This window comes from Theobroma umbraticum, unplaced genomic scaffold (assembly GCF_002168275.2).
Source record: "Theobroma umbraticum cultivar Fairchild unplaced genomic scaffold, ASM216827v3 scaffold_30.0, whole genome shotgun sequence".
NCBI lineage: Eukaryota > Viridiplantae > Streptophyta > Magnoliopsida > Malvales > Malvaceae > Theobroma > Theobroma umbraticum.
In genome coordinates this window covers 1,932,519-1,957,982 of record NW_018397254.1, presented here as the reverse complement: position 1 = coordinate 1,957,982, position 25,464 = coordinate 1,932,519, and the positions used below count along the sequence as shown (strand labels likewise).

At 35.1% G+C, this 25,464-nt stretch overlaps 4 protein-coding genes across 6 annotated transcripts; 1 reads left to right on the top strand and 3 right to left on the bottom strand.

Moving 5' to 3' along the window:
• Positions 1–9,981: 9,981 nt before the first annotated feature.
• On the top strand, positions 9,982–14,809 carry EGL3 (basic helix-loop-helix (bHLH) DNA-binding superfamily protein). 3 transcript variants are annotated; one of them, XM_021426198.1, is made up of 8 exons: positions 9,982–10,080; positions 11,869–12,123; positions 12,215–12,311; positions 12,424–12,438; positions 12,798–12,854; positions 12,965–13,825; positions 13,899–14,342; positions 14,463–14,809. In XM_021426198.1, the coding sequence occupies exons 1-8, from the start codon at positions 9,986–9,988 to the stop codon at positions 14,532–14,534; spliced, it is 1,896 nt and encodes a 631-aa protein (XP_021281873.1). In that variant the 5' UTR covers positions 9,982–9,985; the 3' UTR covers positions 14,535–14,809. The 3 variants fall into 3 exon arrangements, with proteins under 3 accessions (XP_021281873.1, XP_021281882.1, XP_021281869.1); XM_021426207.2 differs by having other exon boundaries at positions 10,063–10,627; XM_021426194.1 differs by lacking the exon at positions 9,982–10,080 and adding an exon at positions 10,634–11,414.
• A 1,723-nt stretch (positions 14,810–16,532) lies between these two features.
• LOC149527693 (gibberellin 20-oxidase-like protein) lies at positions 16,533–17,840 on the bottom strand. The gene is made up of 2 exons (XM_089784635.1): positions 17,439–17,840; positions 16,533–17,328 (listed from the first exon to the last, which is right to left on the bottom strand). Exons 1-2 carry the CDS (start codon positions 17,792–17,794, stop codon positions 16,719–16,721), a joined length of 966 nt encoding a protein of 321 aa, XP_089640761.1. The 5' UTR covers positions 17,795–17,840; the 3' UTR covers positions 16,533–16,718.
• Positions 17,841–18,600: 760 nt separating this feature from the next.
• LOC110423175 (GMP synthase (glutamine-hydrolyzing), putative / glutamine amidotransferase) lies at positions 18,601–21,727 on the bottom strand. The gene is given in 11 exon segments (XM_089783660.1): positions 18,601–18,970; positions 19,512–19,687; positions 19,776–19,907; positions 20,003–20,378; positions 20,504–20,564; positions 20,567–20,689; positions 20,692–20,752; positions 21,177–21,361; positions 21,364–21,642; positions 21,645–21,694; positions 21,696–21,727. Coding segments are annotated over 11 exon segments (1,599 nt in total). The 3' UTR covers positions 18,601–18,846.
• Positions 21,728–22,816: 1,089 nt separating this feature from the next.
• On the bottom strand, positions 22,817–24,872 carry LOC110420924 (protein neprosin-like). The gene is made up of 7 exons (XM_021434340.1): positions 24,546–24,872; positions 24,357–24,443; positions 24,011–24,241; positions 23,726–23,881; positions 23,521–23,574; positions 23,300–23,446; positions 22,817–23,173 (listed from the first exon to the last, which is right to left on the bottom strand). The coding sequence occupies exons 1-7, from the start codon at positions 24,738–24,740 to the stop codon at positions 22,817–22,819; spliced, it is 1,227 nt and encodes a 408-aa protein (XP_021290015.1). The 5' UTR covers positions 24,741–24,872.
• Positions 24,873–25,464: the final 592 nt, after the last annotated feature.

Below are 25,464 nucleotides of genomic sequence, written 5' to 3'. Positions count from 1 at the left end.
ATTTTTTTTTTATGTAATTTAAAAGAAACCCGGATCTTATAATAGAAAGGGATAAAAAATGGTATGGCTTAGATTATGCTGCCTTCCTTCCACCATTGGTTCTTTCTGCCTACCAATAGTGAAGATAAAGAAAAATATGGAGGAATCACTAATGGCTCCATCGATGAGTCCCATTCAACTGAAATCAGCTTGCAATGGCTCAGACCCCAATCTTTTTATGTTAATACATCTTGCCGCTGAGAAAGGAAAAAGTTTCAGTTTCGAATTTATGGGATTCCAATGTGACTATGAAAGAACAAAATTCAACTTGCAAAACGCTATAATGGGTAACTTTTCCCGCATAAACAAACGCAAGCAATATCTTTGATCATAAACCTTTTGACTCGTAGCCACCCTGTCGGCCTAAAGCGGTGGGAGCGAGTGGATTTCTGTATAAGGAACCCTTACTCACTCCTTAGTCTACCCTCTCTCACGTATTTAATACAAAAAAAAAAAAACCACAAAAAACGCCCATTGTCTTTATACTTTCTCCAACATCATAGGTTTTGATTAATGTACCAATAAATTTCTTACTTTGAACTCGAATATCGATTGGGAATAATCATGTTTGGAAAGTGTTTGCCTTTACCATGATAGAAAGGCATGGTTTATTGGCTGCAGCCATTGTAACAAGTCAACAACAAATGAAGCAGTCTCTCCGTTTGAAATGGTGTATTTTATCTATTATGTTTTGGTAGCGTAGGCTTCACTTTATCTTGATGAGATTTGTAATCAATTAGCAAAGAATTTGGTGAAGTGGCAGCAAGCAAAGCATTTACGCATTCTGCTCAATCATCGTCAGATGGAAAAAGTTTTCTTTTCGAATTAAGCAAAAGATTATATTGTTTTCGTGTTGAAAACTGCATAATTAAATCGCGTGGATAACATAATTAAGAAGCCAATAGCATTGGCTGACCGTTGCATGTGCCACAATGTTCCCTAATTATACACTTTGTCAGGGCTATCATCAAGTGCCTACCTAATCAATAATTAATCTAATTTTAAGGTTGAATATTAGCTAATTAATGGCCACTTTGAAAAACAAGTCTAGATAATAAAACCCTTTATTTATTTTATTCAAAGATGGACCCCCCCTTTGATGTAACGTACGCATTATGAAAGCGTACTAATGACATAAGTGAACATGTGGTGATCTTTCTTACACCGTATATCAATGGGAAATCCCCCGATACTGAACTTTTGAATGTTAAAAACTACCGATTCCTTCATTGGTCTATCATGAGAGATCTTTAGCTGAGCGTGATAGATACCTAAGAGAGGTTCAATTGGCTGCGTGATGAAGGTCCTGGTCAGAAACAGGTTGTTATATAGCCTCCTTCAACATTACTACCATGTCCTTGAAACTTTCTGCAATGGAAACGAGTGATGGAGAGTAAGATATACGTGTCTTCATCAGCATGGGCCTGAGACCCTCGACTTGCTGCAACCTGAAAATGGCATCAACTATCGTTTAGGAGCATTGGGATGGGATGGGAGCAGTGTTTCAAATTCTCCAAGTTCCTACAGCTCCTTGCAGGGTAGATCCTCTGACATGATCGTTCCCGACCTGAAAGGTGACACCCAAAGCGAGACTCAAGAAACGAATTTGACATTATTTAATTTTTAACACTTGAAATAATGCTATCTTGTCGATTATAAAACAATCTGGTTGTTAACGAATGATCTTCATCTGTGAGTAATGGGAACCAGCATATCCCTTTCTAACACCTAACATCCTTCAATGTTTCTTAAAGCTCTAAAACATTACTGCATTAATCGACTGAATTTATGCACCTTATAACTATTTCCTGATAAACTATCACATTTGTTCTATAGGAAGTTCAAAGATTGACATTTGACACCCATATAAGCATGCGGGATTAAGCACCCAAATTAGGTTGGGGAATATTCGCAGCACAAATTGCTCCCGCAGAGTAAATATATTAAGCACACCATCTCCAAGAATGGTGATGCTGTTTTTTAAAAGCCCACCATGGTAATGCTTCACTGACCAATCCAATTTCTTTCTTTTAAAACCTTTTTCAGACTTGAAGAATACTATAAAATGGGTATTCTATCTTCAATTCTATGCTGAATTTATGCCAACTTTGAGGTTTCCATGTTGATTATAAAGTCAGTATGCTTCAATCTAGTAATAGAGAAACAAAAACAAAGGAAACCCTTGTAAGATTGAAAGTTATAACAAGTTTAAGTAGTCAGTAATAAGTAGATTAGATTCTAGTTGATTGCTATTTTCTTTTGTTTTTCTAGCTGATGATCAGTTCAATTCAGTAATTCAGTAATGCATGGCCAAACCCGGATTAATACAAACATTGATACCATTTATAATGATTCAAATATAACTATTAACTTAGTAATTATGAAATATTAAAAATAATCATATTTACATCAAACATGAGACGTTAAAAATCACAACATGTCAAAATTATACATATATTTATATTTTGAACTCGTGAGATATCATCGATGGCTATAAATAAACTTCAAATCAAGTTTAAAAACAGTTCAACATTTTTGGGGACCGTTTTCACTTTTGAAGCGAATAGTGCTGTCTCCACCTACAATTCGATTGCGACAAGAAGATTATTAAAACACCTTTTGCATGCAGGTGGATGAGAAAAACGGATGGGAAACCAATTCGCACTGCATGTGCACAAAGTCCTCTCTTTTGTAACCAAACGGTAAAGCTACCGTAAAGCAAAGCAAATGATGACACGTTATCAACATGTGGTACGTGTGGAAGCACGAAAGATTAAACGGTGACATGATGCAGATACGTGGAAGCCTAACCCACCTCCCAAAATCAGCAATGGGAGCCGCCTTCCAGAATCCAAGAGCAAATTCCAGGTTTGACTAGTCGGTAGGCAATGAATTTGGTGTGGCCCGATTCCTACCTCACAATATTCCAAACTTCAGTGTAACACTACCTAGGTGGATTATTGCATTAGCTTTCTACTTTTTTTTCTTCTTTTTTCTATCTTACATTTGGTTAAATCATATTCCTTTCTACAATATTGTCGGTCTCTCATGCAATGGCCACAATTGTAATTAATGATAGTTTTAAATATGTTCCACGTCTTGTCTACGGTCGACGTCCAGATCAGACAACACTATCCCCTTTAGCTTTTTGCTCTTTGTCTGATTCAATTCTCTCAACACTCTCTGTTTGTTGCCTGCCAACACCATCGGATTCAGCTGTACCTCGCATCTCTCGAACAATTTTTGTTTGTCTGTACGTACGCGCATGTGAGCATCAAACTACGTTCCAATTAGCAAAACGTTTTTATTGGGAATTGAAAGAAAACCAAATTCTTTAGATTGGAACGTGCTGCTTTACATGTGTATTATTATTATTGGATCCAATCAAGAAATTTTGAATGTATATTGTATATATAAATTAATAAATTTTTATATATTAAAATTATATATATATATATATATATGATTCAATTGAAAAAATTTAAAAAGCTCTAATATAATGTTTTCGATGGTAAGAGAAAATTGTACATAATACATATATTAAGTTTAATATATATTTTAAAAAAATACATTGATAAATTAATTTTATATTAATTAAGGTATAAATTAATAAATTATTAATTTATCGATTAAATATTATCTTAATTAATTAATAAAATTTTATTATTAATTCATAAAAATTTAACCGTATATAGATCAAAAGAATTTGTAATAATGTCCCAGCGTTACATTGATTTGCTTTAACCTTTAGCAAATGAATGTCGTGTCCGTACTCAGAAAGGGGGAGATCACATGCTGCTTAATTCAAACAAAGCCATGTAGATGATAATGAAAATAACAACTCCCATCAATTTTTAGTTTTTGGCTGTTTTTCTTTATGTCCTTTTTGACACGGCACTTCGGACCCATCTTCTTTTATGAACCATTTAGGGGTTATTAATTAATTAAGATTAATTAATATGAATAAGTTAAACCCTCAACTTTTCTTTAAAACTCTTTTAAACTACAACGGTGAGCTAAATGAATAAAGTGATTTCATTAATTAATTAATTAATTAGAATTATCAATTGAGTCAAAACCCATGTTGAGATCTAATTTATTTTTCTTTAAACAGAACACAAATGTTATTATGTTTTAGATACGACATTGGACTTCATCTTTTATATATTAAAATGTTGTACAAAAGATGTAGATCGTACCCTTATGGATGGCTTCAAAGAAAAAAATAAAATAAAATTTGTTCATTTGATTCTGGGTTCAAACTATATATTCAATCATTCAATGAATTTTGATCCTTTATGAACCATTGGGATAACTCTATCACGTGACATTCATTTTCTTATTGAAGATACATTCGATCGAGTGAGGAATCTATAATTTAAATTTCGAAAACAAAGAAAAAGAAAAGTGCTGGAAACATATAAATCCAAGGATCCTGTTGGAATAACCAAAAAGGCAATTCAAACAGCTAGACTGTGCTGTCATTTCAAGTGGCAGAATGGTAAAGTACCAGATCCTTGCTGCATGTAACGGAAGGAGCAAGAAGACAGGGAATCGAAGCTCAATCAGCCTAGATATTAAGAGGTATAATAATTAAATTATTATATTTTTATTATTTTTAATTAAATTATTATATTTTTATTTTAAATCATATAAATTTTTATATTTTTATTTTAAGTTAAATAAATTTTTATCATTAACGATTGATTTAATTATAATATTATTTATTTTTTTATATTACACGATTTTAATTTTGTATAGTAAAATATCATAATTATTAATGACGTGATATATTGATATATCATAAATGACGATGACATGATATCTTAAACATAATAATAAAATTATGTGATAATTTTTACTTTTCATATCAATATCATGTCAATGTTACGTGGATATAAAATAATAAATTATATTTTGATTAATGATAATTAATTAATTATTAATCATAAAGACTTATTTGATTTAAAATAAAAATACATAAATTTGATTGAATGTAATAAAAGAATAAGTATTTGTTTAATTTTTTATAAATAGCTTAAGGGTTTATTTGAGCATTAAGTCAAATTAAGAAAATGAGGTTTTTTTTATTGAAGTTAAGAAAAAAAGAACAAATGAGAAAAGAAAATTCATAAGTGCATATTATAAATTAAAAAAATTAATTTTATATAAAAATAATAATAAAATGATATCTTTAAATACATATTATCCTTAATTGATTGAGAATAGGAAAAATAGTTGAGAATTAATAGTATTGTGGAAATTAGAAAGAGATAAAATATTTAGATTTATTAGGCATATAATTACAAAAATGAGAAAATATGTTATTTTATTAATTATTTTGAATTTTAGATATTTTTAAGAAAAAAGAGAATAAATAATTAAAAATTAATAAAAAATAAAAGTAAAAAAATAAATATTTATTCGATAAGAGAGAATAAATAAATATTTTATAAATTATCTTAATTTTTTATATATTTTTAATATAATTAATTATATTATTATTATAAAATTATAAAACCTATGAAAATTTGAAACTTAAAACTATTGCTTTGGTGACTTTATCCTAAAGCCGGTCCTTCAGTTAAACATGGGAACTTTGAAGGCTTGGAAAATTTCTACTCCAGCATTCTACCATAAATGCATGGCCGGCCTTTGATTGAAGACATGTCAACACAAGTGAAGGAGAATCCAGAAAAAATATTATATATATATATATATATATAAAAATCATAGCAACAATCCATGCTCAAAGCTGTCACACACGGATGGAGGGGAAACAAAAATGCATGAATTCAGATAATGAAAATAATTCAAAAATTATTATATCAATATTTTATTGAATTTGCGTGTGTTTAAGATATAGAATTTATAAACTTATATCTGGGTTTCAAATGGAGTAATAAATGAAGTTTGGTCTTTAGTTCTCTATGATTGACGTACGACTGGCCTACGTCTCAGTGCTGTGGCCAAACTAAATTTTTAGGCCTTTCAGTGCGCTCCCCTATCAGTCGTCCTTGCATCACAATTTAGGAAAGTGGGGTTTTCAGTTCATAAATTCTTTTGGAAGTTTTTTATTTTGTACGAGTTGACATTTAGTGCAAGCAAAAAATTGATTTTCTTTTTCTTTCTTTTCTTAAATATTTAATAATATATATATACACGTAAAATTATTGGATTTTTGTTTGGAGGTCCATTAATATGAAAACGACCATAGTTTTTTTTTGGGGGGGGATTTACTTCATCAAGGCAGGAGTGTAACAATTAATGTTATTATTTCAAGCTCAAAATTCAATGATATATTGATACTTTTTCATAGACAAATCAAAGGTTATAAGGTGCCCAATTTGTAAACATTCAACCCCAAAATTAATTTGAAATTTGTAATTTACATTTATAATATTGAAAAGTAATTTAACATAAAAATCATTGATCTAAAGTACAAGTTAAAGGTAATTAATCATATGTTATTAAATTAATTATTTTTTTTTGTAAAAGAATTTAAAACTATCATATAAGCATTTAACTTAGTAATGATTAGGTGCAAGGATTGTGATTTATTCAAAGATCAATAAAGATTTGAACCCTTCCTTGATTCAAATTTGTCAAATTGTACTTGATTAAAGGAGCAAGCATTTAAAAGTAAAGGTTATCCATATTCAAGAAGTGCATAAGAAAACAAAAAACCACTAGCAAAATACACGTTGAACTGACTTATCTTGCTTATCTATACACAGAAAAAGAGTCAGCATGACCAGCACTTCTCGTGACATTAGATCAGCTATCGCTATCAATGATGATATAAGTGCATATATATATATATATATATAGCAGCCACCTGGAATTTCAATACTAAAAAGCTTTAATTTTGCTTCATAGAAACTTCGATGCCATTGCCCACACATGATCATTTCAATGTCTAATATATACAAACGTTTGAACTAATAAGTTGCTCTACAGTATATGGAGAGAGTCGGCTCTGGTTTCAACTTACCAACCCCCCCCCCCCCAAAAAAAACAGTACTTTTCTTTCTTTGTTTCACACTAAATTCTATTGTTACAACAATAAGCAAAACATGACAAATTAAAGTCACGGAGTCGGCAATGCAAGAGGTATAGGGTTGGGGAAACGATAAGCATAGCTGCTGTATGGTATTCAGAGAAGTCTATGAACTTGTTTTTTGCTGCAGGTTCTACATATCTCACACGTCGAAACGTCCCCACTTCAGTAAAATTAAGTTTAGATCACTAGGGACCATTTAGTTGTAGTCTTTGCTTAATTGCTTTGTATGTATTCTTCAGATTCTAATCCAGGCATAAACCTGACATGCTTAAACCTGACAAAAAGGTTTCATCCTTGAACCTGACATGCTTCTTAAAATTTTGATGAGCTAGGGTCAACAATGGACCTAACTTCCCTTGGGGAAATGGATTTACTAGGAGATCACATGAAACTAGGGTTTAGGGTCCATATAACACACAATATATTAGAATTGAGATTAGAGAAACCAAATGAAAGTGACCTAATACCAACTGCTTGGCTTTGGACTTGATAGAATAATTAATTAACAGACAATAGTTATTGTACTAAATTTGTCATTGCTCGTATCTCTAGGATTTTCCTTATCACGTGAATGTTTTGTCTATCAAATTACTTGAAGATATACAGTTGTGGCATAAAATGGGTCTTGGAAAAGTATTTTGAGTGTATGGGGTAAGTAAATAGATTGTCTATCCAATCGAATGCAAAAGAAGTGGGAAAAAGAAGGAAAAAACCAGTGATAATGAGTTTTCGAACGTTCAAGGTTGTAGAGATCAGGGGACTGAAACAAGGTAGGGAAACGATATGATTCCAAAATAAGTGCATAAGACAATAGAACGTTGGCTGATTTACTCTTTTTTCTGTTTAAAGTTCGTTCCTTTGTTTTCTGTCTTTTCGCATCGAGAATTCTTTGCACATGAAAATATGTTAATGGGGCTTCTTATCCTTTCCAAATAGATCCTGCTACATTTATACATAAATGTTAGTACGCAATAATAGCATTTCGAATTGTTGATTCATACTTAGAACCCATTTTTCTGTTTTTTCAATGATTTCAATGTAAAAGAAAATATTCAAATTAATTAAGCCTAATAATTTGGCCAATAAATCAATCTTAAATGTCAGGAGGAACTCACTGGTATATTTGTTAACACATAAAAAGTCATTGTCTCAACCACATAAAAAGAAATGTCATTACAACATAGATTTCATGTATTTTATGCAATATATATATATAAATAATATAAAGGATATTTTGCTCTCCCAAAGTACTGTTATTGCAATAGGTAAGCTCTTAGGTAGGAATGGATCGACCTAGTTAGCCTCTCCAAAAAGAAAAGGAAAGATCAGAGGTCTTGTAACCATAATGGATCTCAGTGCGGGTGGAGTAGGCTGAACTGACATGGGGTTTCAATATAGTAAATAAACCAATAATGCATGATTCCATAACAAATGGCCTCTTTAAGGGATAAAACAAATTAAAGCAGAGAATAGCCCTGAAAAAACTGTTAAAAACCAATCATAGACATAAAGGGAAACAAACCCGAAAACCATTTACGCTAAGTTTTGGTTTCTTTCCTTTTCTAGTCTATCCTGACAGATTGATCAAACCCTGGTAAATACTCCAGTAATATATGTTAGACCAGGGGTTAGGGTTCGTGGCAGGGGAAGTCTATGATACCAGTACATTCGTGATTGTGTATTTATAAATAAATTTATCTTTTTGATGGATATTTTAGTTAACAAGAAGGGCAAAAAAGAATCTTGCAGGATAGTAATGATGAAAGACACATTCTTTGCTAAAAAACCTGTCGTCCAAAACCCCAATGTGGGGGGTTTTCAGCCACAGCAAGGCATCTTTCAGAACCATGCTTCTAGTAATTGCAAAGCTCCAGTTTGGTACTATGTAAATCCAGACAGGCTTTATAGACTTTTTTTTCTGTTTTGTGCTTGTATATATTTTGTGTCAATCTCCATGTATAGAAAAGAAAGTGTCTAGACGTACTTCTTACAAGGTCCTTTTTTCTGTTTAATTTTATCATATTTTAAAGCAAATTAAGCTTATAAAACCTCCCAAAAAATAAAAAAGTTGAACTACTACACTATATCCTTTTGAATTTGGCAGTGTGAAATTGAGAGAAGAAGATGCCCCCTTTCCTCCATGAATTCCTCTCCTCATATATATAGGTTTATTGTCCCCCACTTTCACATGCTTAATCTGAACCCTTTACCATATTCCAGTTTTCACTATGTCTGTGCCAATAGGTTGACTTTAACACTTGATATTTAAGATAAATAAAAAAAAAAGAGGAAAAAATATAAAAATAATTGTTGTTATTATTTTTGTTCACTCTTGCGATGCGTTGACAAAGGGGCAGCAGGCTTGTCTCTTATATAGTCTAATTGGCTGACTAACATTTCCAGCACATGCTGAAAAGAGTAATCACCCGCTCAACAGCCAGTTAATGGAGCAACTTTTCTTTTTCTTTGTAGCAAAGGACACCTTAAATCTTTCTCCATACACTCCTTATAGCTGCTTCTTGCACACCAAATGGAGGTCTCAACTCAACCCACGTTCAGGAATTTAGTACTAGAATCAGAACGAATATTCTTAATTATACCGCCCCAGTGAATTAGTTGATGCTGTTAAAATCCATAAAGCTTGTGTTTCCATGTAAAGAATAGACATCTTATCAAGTTTATGGTCAGAAAGTTTAAGTTTAACTGTGTTGAGAGTTGAAATTCTGGGAACCACGGAGTAAACTAGACCAAAAAGATTTGATGTAGAATACGTACATAGTCATAGCAATACATTACGTCAAGACATAATAATTATTCTTGTTTTTTCTTTATTATTCCTCACCAAATCCCACCTAGAAAAATTATTCGGACGACTGCTTGAAAATGTTTGATGTGGCCACTGTTCCTGTACAACGTTCTTCGCCCTTTCTCTGTCTCCGTCCTTCCTTTTTCTCGCTTCTTTGTACTTTGGGATCAAGGCAAGCAAATTTCGAAGAAAAGAATCTTCCTGATGCTGTTTTCTTCATATATTTTTTGGGTTTTGATCCAAAAACAAAATTGTGAATTAGCAAACTAGAAAAGAGTCCCCCAAATAGCTACACTTGTTTTAAGATTATTTTCTTTTACACGTTTTCCTTGAAGCTCCATGAAAAAGGGAGTTCGTTTTACTTTTGTTTCTTGTCATAGCTATGTCTAAATCTATTTTCCCATTAAAGCTTTACTACTTATTACCATTAGTTTTTATTTGGGTTTTTTCTTTTCTTTTTTTTTAATTTTATTGTTTTAAAGAATTATTGCCACTTCAAAGTAAGAAAAAATGAAAAGGGCAAACAGTGGTGTCTTTGTTGCCTCTGGTTGTAGGACCAAGTGTTTTTCTGTATCTCGGGTTAGGGGAGGATACTGAGAACCCAGACCTTTGTTACAACCCTTTTCATTTCATTTCCTCTCTTTTTAAAAGCTCTAAAACAAGGAAAGCAATAAAATAAACTGTGCTTGTGTGTGCGTGTATTTGCGTGCCTTTATTGGGTACTTACTTACTTCCCCCACACCATTGAAAAGAGCGAGTCTTTATTATTGAATTTTCTTTCTCATTGTTCATTAAACTTAGTTCGCATTTCTTGATAATGGAATAAGATACTACATTTATATATAAAATTTTTATTTTTCTCCCTTTCTTCTGTTGTTTTCCTCCCTTTTCTTAACCATCAAAGTGAGTGTTTTCCTTTTTTTTTTTTTTATTCTGGACACAAACGGGAAATTAGTTTCAACTTAGCCTAAAGCTTTGTATATCTGTTAATGATCATTGTCAGTTGCTTTCTGCACCCATTATCCTCGGGTTTTCAAGCTTCATAGCTACCCAAAACACCATCTTTTAGGTCTTAGCTATTGAAGTTTTTAGCTTTTTTTTTAAGAACAAAAATAAGCGGGTTTTGAGCTCTGGGTTGTTTCTGGTCAAGGAAACTTGGGGTAGTAATGAGACAAACCCATCTGGGTTTGCTGTTCTGGGGAAAAACTACCATGAACTTGAGCTCCAACACATGTTTTTATTGAAATGCTTTGGTTGGAATATTCCATAGGATTTTATTGGAGCTGGTGTTGGTGAATTAAGAGTCAGCAATCAGAGTAAGAATCAATTTGCATCTGATCTGATTGGGCTGGGGTAGGTTATACGTATAGATATCTTGCAAATGGCTACTGAGGTTCAAAATCAAGAGAGACTGCCAGAGAACCTGAAGAAACAGCTTGCTCTTGCTGTGAGAAATATTCAGTGGAGTTATGCAATTTTCTGGTCCATTTCGGCTAGACAGCCAGGGTACAAAATGTTCCATTTTTACCCCTTTTCTGGCCCCCTTTCTTTTTTTTTTCCTCTTTCTAGAAGAAAATTAACATGCACTTTCTTTTTTTTTTTTTGAGGAGCAATTTCAGCTCTGCTTTTTGAAAACACTGGGTTTGCTTCTGGGACTTTTCTGCTTAACATTTTTGTTTCTTTCTAATTTTTCTCTAAATTTCAAGTATGCTACATCATTTTATTTTGCCATAGTGTTTAAAGTGCAGAGTCAAACTCTTTAAGGAGCTAAATTTCCTTGAATAGATTGAGATTACTCTTTTTCTGACATTCTTTTATGCTTTTCCTTATGACAAATGCTAATATTTCAAAAACATTTGGAGTTGAACCTCCTTCTAACTATTCTAATTTTTACTATCAATCTAGTATTTTGCTGAAGGATTCTGCCTATTCTTGTTTGCTATCAATGTGAACACTTCAGGGTGTTGGAATGGGGTGATGGTTATTACAATGGAGATATAAAGACAAGGAAAACAGTTCAAGCTGTAGAACTGAACGCCAACCAACTGGGTTTGCAGAGAAGTGAGCAACTGAGAGAACTTTATGAGTCCCTCTCGGCTGGTGACAGCAGTCCTCAGGCTAGAAGACCTTCGGCAGCATTATCTCCAGAAGATCTTACAGATACTGAGTGGTATTACTTGGTTTGTATGTCATTTGTATTCAACATTGGCCAAGGGTAATCTTTCTTCCATGCTTTTGTTCTCAGCCGTTCAAACCGAAAACATCAATTTTTCTGATTGTTAATTCTTCCTCTAAATTGTTGTTAGATTGCCAGGAAGAACATTGGCCAGTGGTCAACCTATTTGGATTTGCAATGCTCATTATGCAGAGAGCAAAGTGTTTAGTCGATCACTGCTAGCAAAGGTCGGTGCCTGTGCTTTTATGCTAGCTAAATTTTAAGATTAGTTAATACGTTCAGAAATAACAGTTTGGTTTCTTTTTCCATGGCTGGAAACTTTGGTAACTGGCTCTCTAGAGTGCATCTATTCAGGTATTGATCCGGTTTCTCCATTGCCTTAATTTATCTTTATTTCAATATGAAAAAAAAAAGGTTACCATGTAAACGGAGACTTTAAGGTTGTGTTAATGAGTCAGATAAATTTTGTTTGAACTGGTTTGATAATTGTATTACACCTTGGCAACACTGCATGTCTGAGGGTATTCAGTGATTCCTTCTCACGCCAACTTAACCCTAACTGCTCATGGAAATAAATTACAAGTGACATTGCCTTATGGTGAATGTGGAATTATAATACTTCATATGTAGACATGGAAACTTGAAAGGGCTAGAATGATTAGATTCCTTGTATATGTTTCTGAATGATATCCTTACACTTGACTTGATTTCAGACTGTAGTATGCTTTCCATTTTCAGGAGGTGTGATTGAGCTTGGTGTAACTGATTTGGTAACTTTTCTGCCATACTTTTATTTGTTTATTATCATTGAAAAATTTGCTTCCATTGCTGTTTTATTTCGGTTCAAGTCATTCTGTTATGTTGAAAATTATTTCTGTAGGTATTGGAGGACCTCAGCCTCATTCAGCGCATTAAAGCTTTGTTCTTGGATACTCCACACCCAATTGGTTCTTATAAATCCAACCCTGTTGCTGGAAGTACAGGAAATGACAAAGATCGTGCTTGTCCAGCACTTGATCCTCAGATCCCTGACACCAAATTAAGTCCACTTTTAGGCTGTGAACAACTAGAAATAGCTTCTCCCGATGACAGTTCGGATGGCTTTGAGCCTAACCAACCAGCAGAAGATTCATTTGTGGTTGAAGGGATAAATGGTGGAGCTTCTCAAGTACAAAGTTGGCAATTCATGGAGGAGGAGTTCAGCAATTGTGTCCACCATTCCTTGAATTCCAGTGACTGCATATCTCAAACCTTTGTGGATCATCGAAACTTTGTTCCTCTTTGTAAGGGGGAAAATGATAATGACAATGGTTTGCAAGATGTTCAAGAGTGCAATCAGACTAAACTGACCTCTTTAGATATTCGAAGTGATGATCTGCACTACCAAACGGTTCTCTCAGCCCTATTAAAGTCCTCCCACCAGTTGATTTTGGGGCCACACTTTCGAAACTCTAACCAGGAATCCAGCTTTATGAGGTGGAAGAAAAATGGCTTGGTGCAGTCTCAGAAAGCAGGAGATGAAACTGCTCAAAAGTTTTTGAAGAAGATATTGTTTGAAGTTCCTCAGATGCATGATAAAGGGTTACTTGAATCTCCTGAAGATAATGGCATTAGAGATGCAGCTTGGAGACCAGAAGCTGATGAAATTTGTGGAAACCATGTGTTGTCAGAGAGAAGGCGGAGGGAAAAACTCAATGAACGATTTATGATTCTCAAATCGCTGGTCCCTTCAGTTAGCAAGGTAGTTAAATTTCCATTCTCCGTAGTTATTCCTAATATGACAATTACGAAATTAACTGGCATTGTTTGTGCAGGCTGATAAAGTTTCCATACTAGATGATACGATAGAATACCTACAAGACCTTGAGAGAAGAGTTGAAGAGTTGGAATCTTGCAGAGAGTTAACAGATTTAGAGGCAAGAACGAAAAGAAAACCTCAGGATCATGTAGAGCGAACATCTGATAACTATGGCAATAGCAAAATGACCTATGGAAAGAAGCCATCCTTAAATAAAAGGAAAGCTTGTGATATTGATGAAGCAGAGCTAGAGATTGACTATGTTGCATCAAAAGATGGTTCAACTGATAATATAACTGTCAGTATGAGCAACAAGGATTTTCTAATTGAGTTTAGGTGCCCTTGGAGGGAAGGGATTTTGCTTGAGATAATGGATGCACTAAGCATTCTCAATTTGGATTGCCACTCAGTTCAGTCATCTACCACTGAGGGGATTCTCTCCCTGACTATAGAATCCAAGGTAAGACTCTTTAGTTTGTGCTTCATAAGAAAACGTTTAGGAAACCAAATCCGTTAATGATTGACATTCGCAAGTATTCTGAACAATTGACCCTAAATAAAGTGTCTGTGCTTATTGCAGTACAAAGGATCAACTGCTGCATCAGCAGGGACAATCAAGCAAGCATTGCAAAGAGTTGCTCGGAAGTGTTGAAGCATGTCTTCTCACCGGACAAACCATAGAGTTATTTGGTCTAGATTTCCCTGCTTCGTTTGTAAAATCCCGTCATGGAAGGTTCTGTAGATGACAGATGCCACAAAGAAAAAGGTTTTTCCTCCCTGTAGGCTAGTAAAATAAAGGGGAATAAAACCTTTGTAATTTTCTTCAAAATCTGGCGCTTACATGACAGACCTTGACCTATGGCTTGTAATAACATCAAGAAAAGAAAATGAATATTTGAGTTACAAGAGTTGCCTTATAATTTCTAATGGATTAAGGTTAGTAAATTTAAAGAGTAAGGTTGGAACTTTTTTTTCCAAATTAAAAAAAAAAAAGAGCAACCATCGCACAACGCTCACCTCCCACCTCCATGTACCTAACAAAATCAAGTTTTCCTTATTACTGTAACAGGAAAGGAACATTAAGCATTATCATCTGTCCAGCATGAGGCACACGCCAGTAACAATGGTTTCAGGGTAGTCATTTTAAGGTGTATATCTAATTGGAGACAGAAGTACTATATTATAAGGTGGTGTTACTACTTATAATGGTGTTCATGGAATTTTAAGAGGGTGAAGATGTTAAGTCCAATTTCAAATTGCCAATTTGCATGTGCTAAAGCCTGTCATAGTAATGTAATGTAGTTTGGTAGGCAAAGGCAACTCGGTTTAATCAAATAGTGACTTCTCTTTGGCGAAGAAAGTAAAGTATTCTAGCTTTAAGCAAAGCAAGAAGGGGGCTTTGTTTGGGTAGTCAAAAGGTCTAAAAAGAGTTGAGTTTTAAATGGAAATATCATCAGAAAAGGCTGACAAAGTTTTCAAAGACTTGACAAATTTTAGGGTCAGGTTAAATGATAGCAAGGGGAACCCTAAATACAATATGAATCTTGACACAGGAACCAGGGTCACCGACAGAGCTGCAGTTCTGGTTTCAGCAAGCAGGCTAGCAAATATTGTTTAATACTAGAACCATGAGTAGTTTTTAACTCTTAAAATGTCCCAATCATGCCTTTGGCTGTAATTTTGATTAAGTATAAAACAAAGTTTGTTAAACGACAAAAGGAAAAAGGATTGTTTGTTTACTGTGTATTCACTTCAGTTCCCTCGAATATTAGGATGCTTTGATTTGAATATACAGGATTGGAGAATTGGCCCACCAAATCAGGGCAGTGATAAAGGTGAACAATTTTCGGTGGCAAAGGGGCATCTTCATTGAAAGAAGCAATAGCCATGGCAAAGGAGATAAAGGGCAGCTCAAAAAGTCAAGGCTTGAAAAAGAAGAGGGTAAAAGAGATGGAGGCATGCACGACTTGGTGGCCCTTTGTTTTCCCCAATAAACTGAAAAAAAAAAAAAGTTTAAAAATGGGTTTGTTCCATTTGAAACCCAAAACTATGATTGAAGAGAGCATATAATAGACTTTGCTTATTGCAGTGAAGTGGGGGCCCTGGCATGAAGGCTTTTTTGCAATGTTAATCATGATGATTGCCATTATTCCCCTTCAAATTTCCACTAAATGATCTTTCAATCTTTAGTTATGTCTAATCAGTTAGCTTAATGGTATATCAAAAATCTTAATCACAATATAAAAAGTTAGGCAAACTTGGTGTCTTGACTTGAAGTAAGATACAAAGATTCAGTTGGATCTTCTGAGAGTTTCATTTTCCCAATAAAGCAATTGCACAGACAGTTAAGCTGGCAGCCTAATGGAAATCCCCAGCTATATCGACCAGGGATCGTTGAATTGGGGCCCAAGAAGTCTTTTCATACCATCTTATTGACAATTCTACAACTCTCAAAGGGATAAAGCTTTAGTTTGTAGAGAGAACTGAACTAGGTATCAATTGGGGAATTTTTTTATTAGTGGTACATTTATCTATAAAGCTACATTGTCAAAGAGAAATGGGGAAAAAGCAGGAAAACAAAAGAAGCCATCGAATCCACTAACAAGCAAATACAATTAAGAAAAAGTAGAAATTCTAAAGATTTGTTCCTTCCTCCCCACCTTTTTTACCCAACGACATAATAAATAGAAAACAATACATTAGGATACTACTGCTAGTCAACAACACATGATTCACAATTGGATTATGTAAATTATTGACCCCACAATTCTAATGATGGATTTCCATTTACATTGAGAAAACAAACAACAAGCAATATTTAAGAATTCATGACTAATCACTGCACTTCGACTTTTAACCCAGCAAAATCTTTTACAGTGTATCCTATTTTGTCAAAATTACCAACCTCATTACTTTCTCTAAACTTTAGGTAATCCAAGCAAACAAACGGATGGTAAACCCTTGAGTTTCCAACTCCCACAACTTCATCCGGTGCCAAGATTACCTTCTCATCCTCAAAGCACCAGAAGAATGCTAGAGAGAACCGGTTCATGAACTGCTTCAAAACAACCCGGTGCTCTGATGATCTTAACCTCCCATTGCTCCAAGCCTGCATAAGATCTCCTATGTTAACTACTAAGGAATTCTCATATGGGCGTACGTCCATCCACTTCCCTTCCTTGGATCTCATTTGGAGCCCACCAAGCTCATCCTGATACACAATTGTTATGCAACTCATATCAGTGTGCATTCCAAGTCCTTCAACTTCCCTTTCTTCCACATCATCTGGTGGTGTGTAGTTTACTATCCTCAGATATCCATGACAGTCACCAAATTCAGACTCATAGAAATTCTCTTCATAACCATCTCCTAAACTCCTTAATATGACCTCAGTGATTCTCTTTGACAAGTTCATCATATTGTTTCCATACTGTTGTAATATCTCACTATAGATGGAAGAGGACAGATAAAACAAAACAAAACAAAAGAATAATGCACATGAATAAACTGAAAAGAATTGTGGTAACAAGAGACTAATCATTGAATAAATTATTACCTAAATTCAGATTTCTCTTGGCCAAAGAGTTCATTAGCAGAAGCCTTAGCAGAGGCAAAGAAATCCGGACCACTAACTCTTAAACTCTCAAAGTAGGGAGAAGCTATGAAATAGGGTGTGTATGTTTTGATACATGATGATGGACCGAGATTGAGCTTCGTATCTGGAGGAAGGCTAAATATTTCATTTGAAAGTGCACGAACTTTGTTAAATAGATTTTGGGGGATGCCATGGTTGGTAACATAAAAGAAGCCCCATTCCTGACAGGCTTGTGAGAGGGAAGATAGAAACGAGGGTTCAGGAGGTTGGGTTAGATCTAATACTGGGAGCTTTATAGAATCTTGCAGTTCAGACATTATTATATATGGAAACAAAACAAGATCCTTGAATTGGATTGCAGTCTAAGAGTGGTAGGTTGGTTACATATAGGATCTAGGGTGGAAGAATCTGAATATAGATTAGCATACTAGCACATACCAGAAATGATTAAGCTAGTTAAAGATTAGGCATTATTTACCACCACTAACTATTATAATAAAATGCATCATAGGAAAAATGGCAACAAGGTGACCACGATACTTAGAGTGATTGGTGGAGAGTGAGTTTTGTAGCTATCTTTTGCAGACAAATTTCATTTAAAAGCTAAAACACAATCACCTAATGGTGGAGACCACGGATCAAAAGCACCACATAACCCTCCTAGCTGATACTAACCACTAGTAATAGTATTACGCACCTAATAGTTACATCCACTGAATCCAAGAGACGAAAATGATTTCAGCAGACAAAGAGACATCGTGGCATGGTCAGCAAAGAATTTTAGTATAATGCAGTTTCAATTACCAATATTTTTATTTTTTAAGTACAAACATAAAGAAACAACAAAAATGAAGTACCAGAACAAGCTAAGAATATGCATGTGTGCATGGACAAACCAGACATTTGCATATGTTCTCATATGCAAATTAAGCATAAGGCCAAGAAGCTCCATAAATTAAAGTCAGAGACATAAGCTCTTCATTTGCATATGATACAGTCTTTAGACAAAAATATACAATCTGACACATGTGGCCACACACACTCAGAGACATAAGCTCTTCACATTTGGCTAAAACTATAAAGCATTCACCACCAGAGAAAAATAAAATAGGACTGCCAAAAGTAGTATAATGTTTAATAATCATAGAAGTTTTAGAAGAAATGTTTACAGTATAGTGTTGACAAAAATTTCATTGTGAGAAATAGGTGATATAGATATGGGCACAGACCCTAAGCATCCAGTACTCATATTAAGAAATCCTGCTAAACTCATTTTCTTTCTTGCCATCTGGAGCTGAAAGCAATGACACAATGAATATCACCTTCACTCTACACAACTATGGAATTGTTACTGACATCCAACATGGCATCATTCCCATTCAATTGTTGATGGGGGCTTCGATGTGATGTCTTGCACCACACGATTCACACCACGAACACTGTTGCAAATTTTTCGAGCCACATCATCAAGGAACTTGTGCTCAAAATAGTACCTGGAATTCCAAAATTGCATGAGGAAAAATGAGAATTTCAGGATTTTGGAGTTAAAGAGGGGGAAAAGGAAGTCAAAGATTAATTCATAGGCTTTTTACTAAACAAACATTGTCAATAAGACAAAGAAAAATGCAATTTTCCTAGATATTGAGAAACTTGTAACATGCAACACATATTCTGCCAACATGTAATGCCTACGAGGATGGAGGGACATCCATTTTTATTAACTTAGGAAGTTGCCCATTTTATCAAGCCTCTGACTAAAATCTACATTGAATTTGCCAGATTTTAACATCATTACTTTAGAATGCTAACAATCTCCTTTGAACGATTTCCGACTTAAACTGCTTCTGGTACTTCCAGTCAGACAAACCATATCATGTAGCCCTACCAACCGATTTCAGCAAATCACTAACCCTTCTTGCAAATAGCCAAACCATGTGCGTTAAATTATTTTCAACTCAGCCCAACCTCAGAGACACATTGCAGCTTATGCTTGTTACTATATACTCTTCGTTAACCTGAGCAATGAGAACTAACCAATCTGCTGTCATTCCATCTTGACTTGTAACAGCTCGAAGAGCAACAACATGAGAATGTGTTCTTTGATCACCCTGAACTCCAACTGATTTTACAGGCAAAAATACAGCAAAGGCTTGCCAAATTGAGTCATAAATGCCAGCATCCTTGATTGACTGAATGAAAATTTCATCAACCTGGGAAAAACAAGTCCATGAAGAAAAACATGATAAAAGGTAACACATTATAGACAAGGTTGCAATTCCTTATGTAAACACCTCATACCTGACGGAGAATATCTAAGGCATTGCCTTCAGTTACGTCACCCAAGATTCGTACTGCAAGGCCAGGCCCAGGAAATGGGTGGCGCTTTAAAAATGGCTCAGGAACACTCAATATCCTCCCAAGTTGGCGAACCTTAATAAATTAGAAAAAATAAAAAGGAAACTAATTCAAAAGAGGAAGAAGCTTTCAATAGAAGTAAACATTCAGCAAGGGCATAGAATCAAAACCTCATCCTTGAATAGAAGTTTAAGGGGCTCAATGAGCTTTAATTTCATGTCTTTGGGAAGACCTCCAACGTTATGATGACTTTTGATAGTGTGAGAGTGGGTTCTTCCAGTTCCTGGTGGCGGACAAGATTCAATCACATCCGGATACAAGGTTCCTTGAACCAAGAAAGCAGGTTTCTTTCCTAACTTATGCTCCAATTCTTGAGCAAAAGTATCAAAGATGCAGATAAATTCTTTTCCAATTATCTTTCTTTTCATCTCAGGGTCTACAACCCCTTTTAGCTTACTAAGAAATTGATTAGTTGCATCAACGCAAGTAACAGGTAGATGTAGTTCCCTTTCAAAGGTTTCCATCACCCGTTCTCTCTCCTTATACCTACAGCAAATAAGCACAATCAATAAATGTACAAGCAATAATTTATAGAAGCTTATAACAAAAATGTACATTTGGGAATTCAATAATTAGTGCCGAAAAAAAAGGAAAATTGTTTGCTTTCTCACCTTAATAAACCATTGTCAACAAAAACACAGTGAAGTCTATCTCCAATGGCCTTGTGAACGAGGTTGCAGCAACTGTGGAATCAACACCTCCAGATAAAGCACAAATAACATGATCATCAGGCCCTACCGTGTCGTTGATCACCTTAATTTCTTCATCCATTACATCTTCCATTTTCCAACCAGCTTCACTCCACAAACATCAAACAAGAAATTTCTTAGAGTCTCCATCCCTTCTGGCGAATGTGTAACCTAAATAAACACAATCAAAACATTATTCAACCGTTTCAAAACCACAACAATCTGCCTGCCTCTGCCACCCACACCCCCCCCCCCCCCAAAAAAAAAAAAAACTCTTAAAACCCTCAGAAAGAAAAATTAGGTCAGATTTGTTTGTTGCTGTTACTACTCAAAATGCAAAAATTGCATTTGCATACAAAAAACAAATACTAATATTCTTGTAAAATTAAGAAATGAACTTTTGGAAGAACAAGATGCATAATTTTACATTTTTATACTATAGAAACAATTATGTTGGGATTGGATTTGCATTTTAGTCATTTGTTTATTTTTAAGTCAATAAGCAAAAAATAAATAGCAAATATCACAATCAAAACAAACCTTAATAAACACAAAATAAACCCAAAAACTCAACGAATAGAAAAAACCCATAAACTCAAAATTACCTCAGGTGATACTGCAACCCATAAAACCTCTTCTCCTGATCCTCAACCGCAGCCACTGCCCCCTGCTGACTCCTAGCCACCACTTGAAACCCATTAGGCAACCTGCCAGCCTCATCCCCATGACTCATCCAAACAACCTGCCTATCCCCAACTCTCTTCCCACCAAAAAGACCAAACTTTTCTCAACCTCAATCTCCATCCTCCCATACTCCTGCCTTTCCCCAACCCTAACTTCACCACCAAGTCTCTGAACAAGCAACTGAAGCCCATAACAAATTCCCAGCACAAAAACCCCATTGGACAGGGCCCACTTAACGAACCCATCAGCGAATGAAGGAGAATCATCGGAATGGACCGAGTGGGGTCCGCCGGAAAGGATAACGACTTTTGGGTTGAGGGACGTGATAGAGGACAAAGGGGAAGTGCCGGAGATGCAGAGGGAGAAGATTGAGAGGAGCGGATACGGCGAGTGATGAGATGGGTGTATTGGGAACCGAAGTCTGGATCAGGACAAGTCCGATTTCACGGCTTTTGGGTCCATTGGGAGTTTTAGGGTTTAAGGGAAAGGGTGGTGCTGTGGCTGTGGATGTGGCCTTTGATGGTTTTTGTTTGGATAGGAGGTAGTGGTGGTGGGCGAGGGGTTTAAGGACGAAGGCGGAGGGGCATTAGGGTTCTGGGAAAGTGAGGTAGAGGGATTGGCGGGAAGTGGGGCTACAAATAAATTACAGTAAGGTAGTGTTAACTGAAACTCTTTTCCTTATTGGGTTGAATAAATTATGAGATTCAGTGCGCTTTCAAAACGGGTAGCTTTTTGGATTTTCCGGGAAATCTGGCTTCTTTATGTATGTTGCGCCTTGGAGCTCGGCCCAACTCTTTCAACTCGGGTCGGGTAATGATAGTAATCCGGAAGGGATTCAATCTCTATTATTATTATTATTATTTGGAAGATAATATCTATTACTATTATTAATTAAAATTTTTGTAATTCTATTAACACTACATCCAGCCTCATCAAATTACTATCTCTAATGACATTAGAAATCCAAAATACATTATAATGTAAACCATAATTAATTCTAATTATCCAAACAATTAAACTATAAAAAGTTAATTATGATGTGAAGTTATGTTGATATTCATTGTAATAACACAAACGTATCAAAACATTTAAGCAAAGGGGACGTTTGCCCTTCTGTTAACACAGTTTGTTACTAAATATTCAACCAGGGGTCATCTTTTTGATCAATTATGGAGGTTCAGTGAAATCTCCTTAGGGATGCAATTGAATTATTAACTTATCTCGAAGTTTGTCATTGTGTTGGCGCACATGCGCTTGAATCTCCATTGCTGCCTCTCAGATTACATGCAACAGTAAGAGTTTTGGTATACATTCACTCTGCCAGATTTCTGTATCGTTCTTTCGTTGGAACAGTTTGTGGACCTGGAAATTGCACCAGTAAGAACTTCCCTCACTTTCTCATTTCCTCAAAGCCTTCAAGGTTGAACAAACCATTCATCAGAAATCAGATCATCACTAGAATAAACAACATTGGTTAAGCAATTATTTGCGTAAACCTTCTCTCTTTGTATGAATGCATGATGTCTTATTACTTCATCGTTTACATACAAGTTAACAGTGGCCGGGGCCCCCATAGAAAAGATCCATTGGATAGGGAGGACCATCTTCATGAGTAGTCTGTGCATCGTAGCACTGAGGTCTATCAGAATGCACCTTTAGAGAGTCGCCATCGGGATAAACAAATTTTCCATTGTCCCATATTTGCATCTGCTTGAAGTAGGCAGATTTCCCATCATGGCCATATTCTGGTAAATGGCCACTCCCCATTGCAGGACTAGGCTCATTTGCTGGGCTGTAAACCTGTCCTCCCCATGTAATAAAATTGGCACCACCATACATATAAGAGAACAGTTTTTTTGGCCAGTACCCAACAATTTTGCTGTAGAACTGGAGCCACCATTCTCCATCCTAGCATGAAAATAGAATTTGTTTGAAGGAAAAGCATTTGTTGCTAACAATTAAAATTATTAATTGCTAAAACCAAATTTACAAAGATGAAATTTCCCAGATAAAGAACGGATGAAAAGAACTCACCTTAATTATTCTGATTTCTATGTCTTCTTGTGTACCATTATAAGTAGAAATTTGCTTCAGAACAAGACCAAGGCTTATTTCAGTGCTAACTTGGACAAATCCTGGACAAAGATAATCATAGCATCCTGTCTTTTTGTAACCATCTACCTGTTTCCATAAAACAAAATTAGCACAAACGGGTAATAGAGAGTTAAAAGAGAAATGAAAGTTGGAAAACTCACAGTCCAGTAGGAGAATAGCCGAGTGTAGTTGCTGGAATAAAGACGTGGTTGGACCTGGAAGCAAAAGCCAGAAACCAGGGCAAAAACATCAGAAAATCAATTCCCATAGGAACGCCATTAATGACTAATCTTTTGGGTCCTTAATTTTTGACTATGAAATTTGATTTGAAGGCTACAAGAAAAGGAGTTCAAAACAGTTACTTACTCCCCACCCAAACTGTATAACATTGAGTGTGTCTACAGGGCCATTGGCAATCCACATACTAGCCAAGCTAAGTTGATTAGGTGAAACACTAGGGTTCCACACGTTCATGGTTGTTTTTGCTCCAAAGTTGTGCTTGGTATATTCAGCAGTAGCAGACTGTACTCACCAAAAAGGTGGAGAGAATACCATAGAAATAACTTTAAAAACAACTTACTTGGGAGACATGTTGATGATCAAGGGAAAAATATATATATGTAACGAATTTTTATGATAGATTTTGCTTACAACATAGCTATTCGGAGCAGCATCGTTGCTGTGAAAACGGGAAGTTGTTGGATAATTCAATCCTAAAGCTTTTACTTTCTTGGCCATGATTAGATCCTCCTTTGTAGTCCTTTTAATGAGCACTGATCCTGGTGGGCATCTTGTGTTCCTGGGCAGAAAGCGTGGAGGTTTAGTTTTCATCGAAGATTTGCCTCCCATCATCTGATCCTTTGGAATTCTTGTTGGTCTCATCTGTATTATAATCACAATTAAAGCTTATCAAAAGAGTGATTATAGTGGTTATATATTAATTGTTCCATTGTCACATGAAACTTGAAAGGGAAAATAGGGGGGAAAGATTGTTGACCTGAACTTTGTGATCCTTGAGCAAAGGATGATCAAAAGCATGTTGTTTGTAGATATCAATGCAATCCAAGATATCCCCATATTCAGTCTGTTATCAAATAAAAAACAGTAAGAATATTTTTCAGACACCATAGATATCAAGAGATGCTAAAATACCCCCTTAATCAGTGCTTTTGCATTTTAAGCTCACCAGGAAACTCTTAATAGGAGGTTTGTTGATAACTTTGAGCTGTCTTTCCATCTCCAGGTTTTCTTCTTCTGATAATGTTCTCCATTCATGGACTGCATCTGCTCCTAATAAGAGAGCAATCATTATCTGCACAAGCAATAGTAACATGAAGTTCCTAGAGTATCCGGCAGGCATTATCATGTACTCAGCTTCCATGGTCTGTCAGGAAACAATTGAAACAGATGCAAGTCCTCTCTTGCTTGTCTTGCAAAGTCCAGCCATGCGTTTAAATACATGAAAGGTTATGACTTTTGGAACACTTCCATAACTGGGTATAGTTCTGTCTTAAGAATTATGACAAGTAAATGCCAATTAGCTATTGCTTACTAATTGCTGGTAAGTTTACCTCATATAGGAAAATTGATATTAAGTTTCACTTTTTTTGTTTTAATGTAGAGAATTAAGACATTCCATAACATGTAAATTATTGCTTCCCGCAAATGAATGACTAGTCTGGACAAATTATTAAGGGTTAATCATCTCAGAGCATAACATGAAAGAAGCCAACCATTCAAACCACCATTAAGCATATATCCATTAAATATGGTACCCCAACTCATGCACCAAAAAAGTTCAACATACCATACTTAACAAAAAAAAAAAATGCCTAAAATAATCTTAGTAATCATTTTCTGTTGGACATTAAATTCTTCTAGCTTTGCCAGCCATAAGGAGAATACCTGACATATCTAGCTATTTTTTGAAATAAACTACAAAGAAATCCAAGATGACTGCAGGTCAAATGGTGCAGTTTATGTTGGACATGAACACACTCTAAAGCTTTCCGTTAATGTATATATTTATAATGGGAATTGAATTGAAACACATGAATAGCACATCATTTCTGCCTTCTGCTAACTGCCATTTCTGGTTCTTCTTG